This window comes from Etheostoma spectabile, chromosome 22 (genome assembly GCF_008692095.1).
Source record: "Etheostoma spectabile isolate EspeVRDwgs_2016 chromosome 22, UIUC_Espe_1.0, whole genome shotgun sequence".
NCBI classification, from domain to species: domain Eukaryota; kingdom Metazoa; phylum Chordata; class Actinopteri; order Perciformes; family Percidae; genus Etheostoma; species Etheostoma spectabile.
Window position 1 is genome coordinate 19,785,734 of NC_045754.1, and position 716 is coordinate 19,786,449.

Consider the following 716-nt stretch of genomic DNA (forward strand, 5'->3'; position numbering starts at 1 on the left):
GATGTTACCTCTGAATTGGGACTCTAGCGATACTTTTACTCCAGGTGACACGGTTACCTCTTGCTTAGACTCTTTGATTTGGCAAACCACCTTCTCTTCATCCTTCATCAGAGCCACCAGCATATCATTCAGAGCCAGGGTCTTAAGAGGCTTCTCAGATGGATCCACCTGAACCTCCACACATTAAACAGATGCACACAGACACAAAAGTGTATAAGCTCATAGAATTTTAGTTAAAAAGACTCTACTATCCCAATCAGGTCTCTTCATATCGTCCTATCTCCCTGCTACCTACCTGGATTGAGATTATCTAGTCACACCCTACCGCCTCTGTTATAACCAACCAAAATGTCTCAACCCCTTTTACAACCGGTCGGGGAACTCGTCAGGGATGTCCCCTCTCCCCTTTCTTGTTTGCAATTATTATTGAACCGCTAGCAATCAGTATTAGACAAAGTCGTCTAATTTCTCCCATCAACATTTATGGACAAAAGCATCATATTTCACTGTATGCGGATGACATTCTTTTATTCATTTCCCAACCTCAAGCCTCAATACCTCATCTTTTGTCTTTAATTAGTAATTTTGGCAGATTCTCCGGATTTTCTGTCAACTGGGATAAAAGTGAGTTAATGCCAATTTCTAACCATGCCGATATGACATTTATACAGTCTTACCCCTTTTAAAAAAGCTTTTAAAGACTTTTCATATCTTGG

The 716-nt window shown here is 40.5% G+C and overlaps 1 protein-coding gene across 1 annotated transcript in view; it reads right to left on the minus strand.

Moving 5' to 3' along the window:
- Nucleotides 1–716, minus strand: part of LOC116672596 (dynein regulatory complex subunit 7) — a 28,309-nt gene that overhangs the window by 3,612 nt on the left and 23,981 nt on the right. The window contains exon 9 of the mRNA XM_032504513.1: nucleotides 58–168. Within this exon, the coding sequence (XP_032360404.1) occupies nucleotides 58–168 (111 nt within the window). The remainder of the gene's footprint in view (nucleotides 1–57; nucleotides 169–716) is intronic.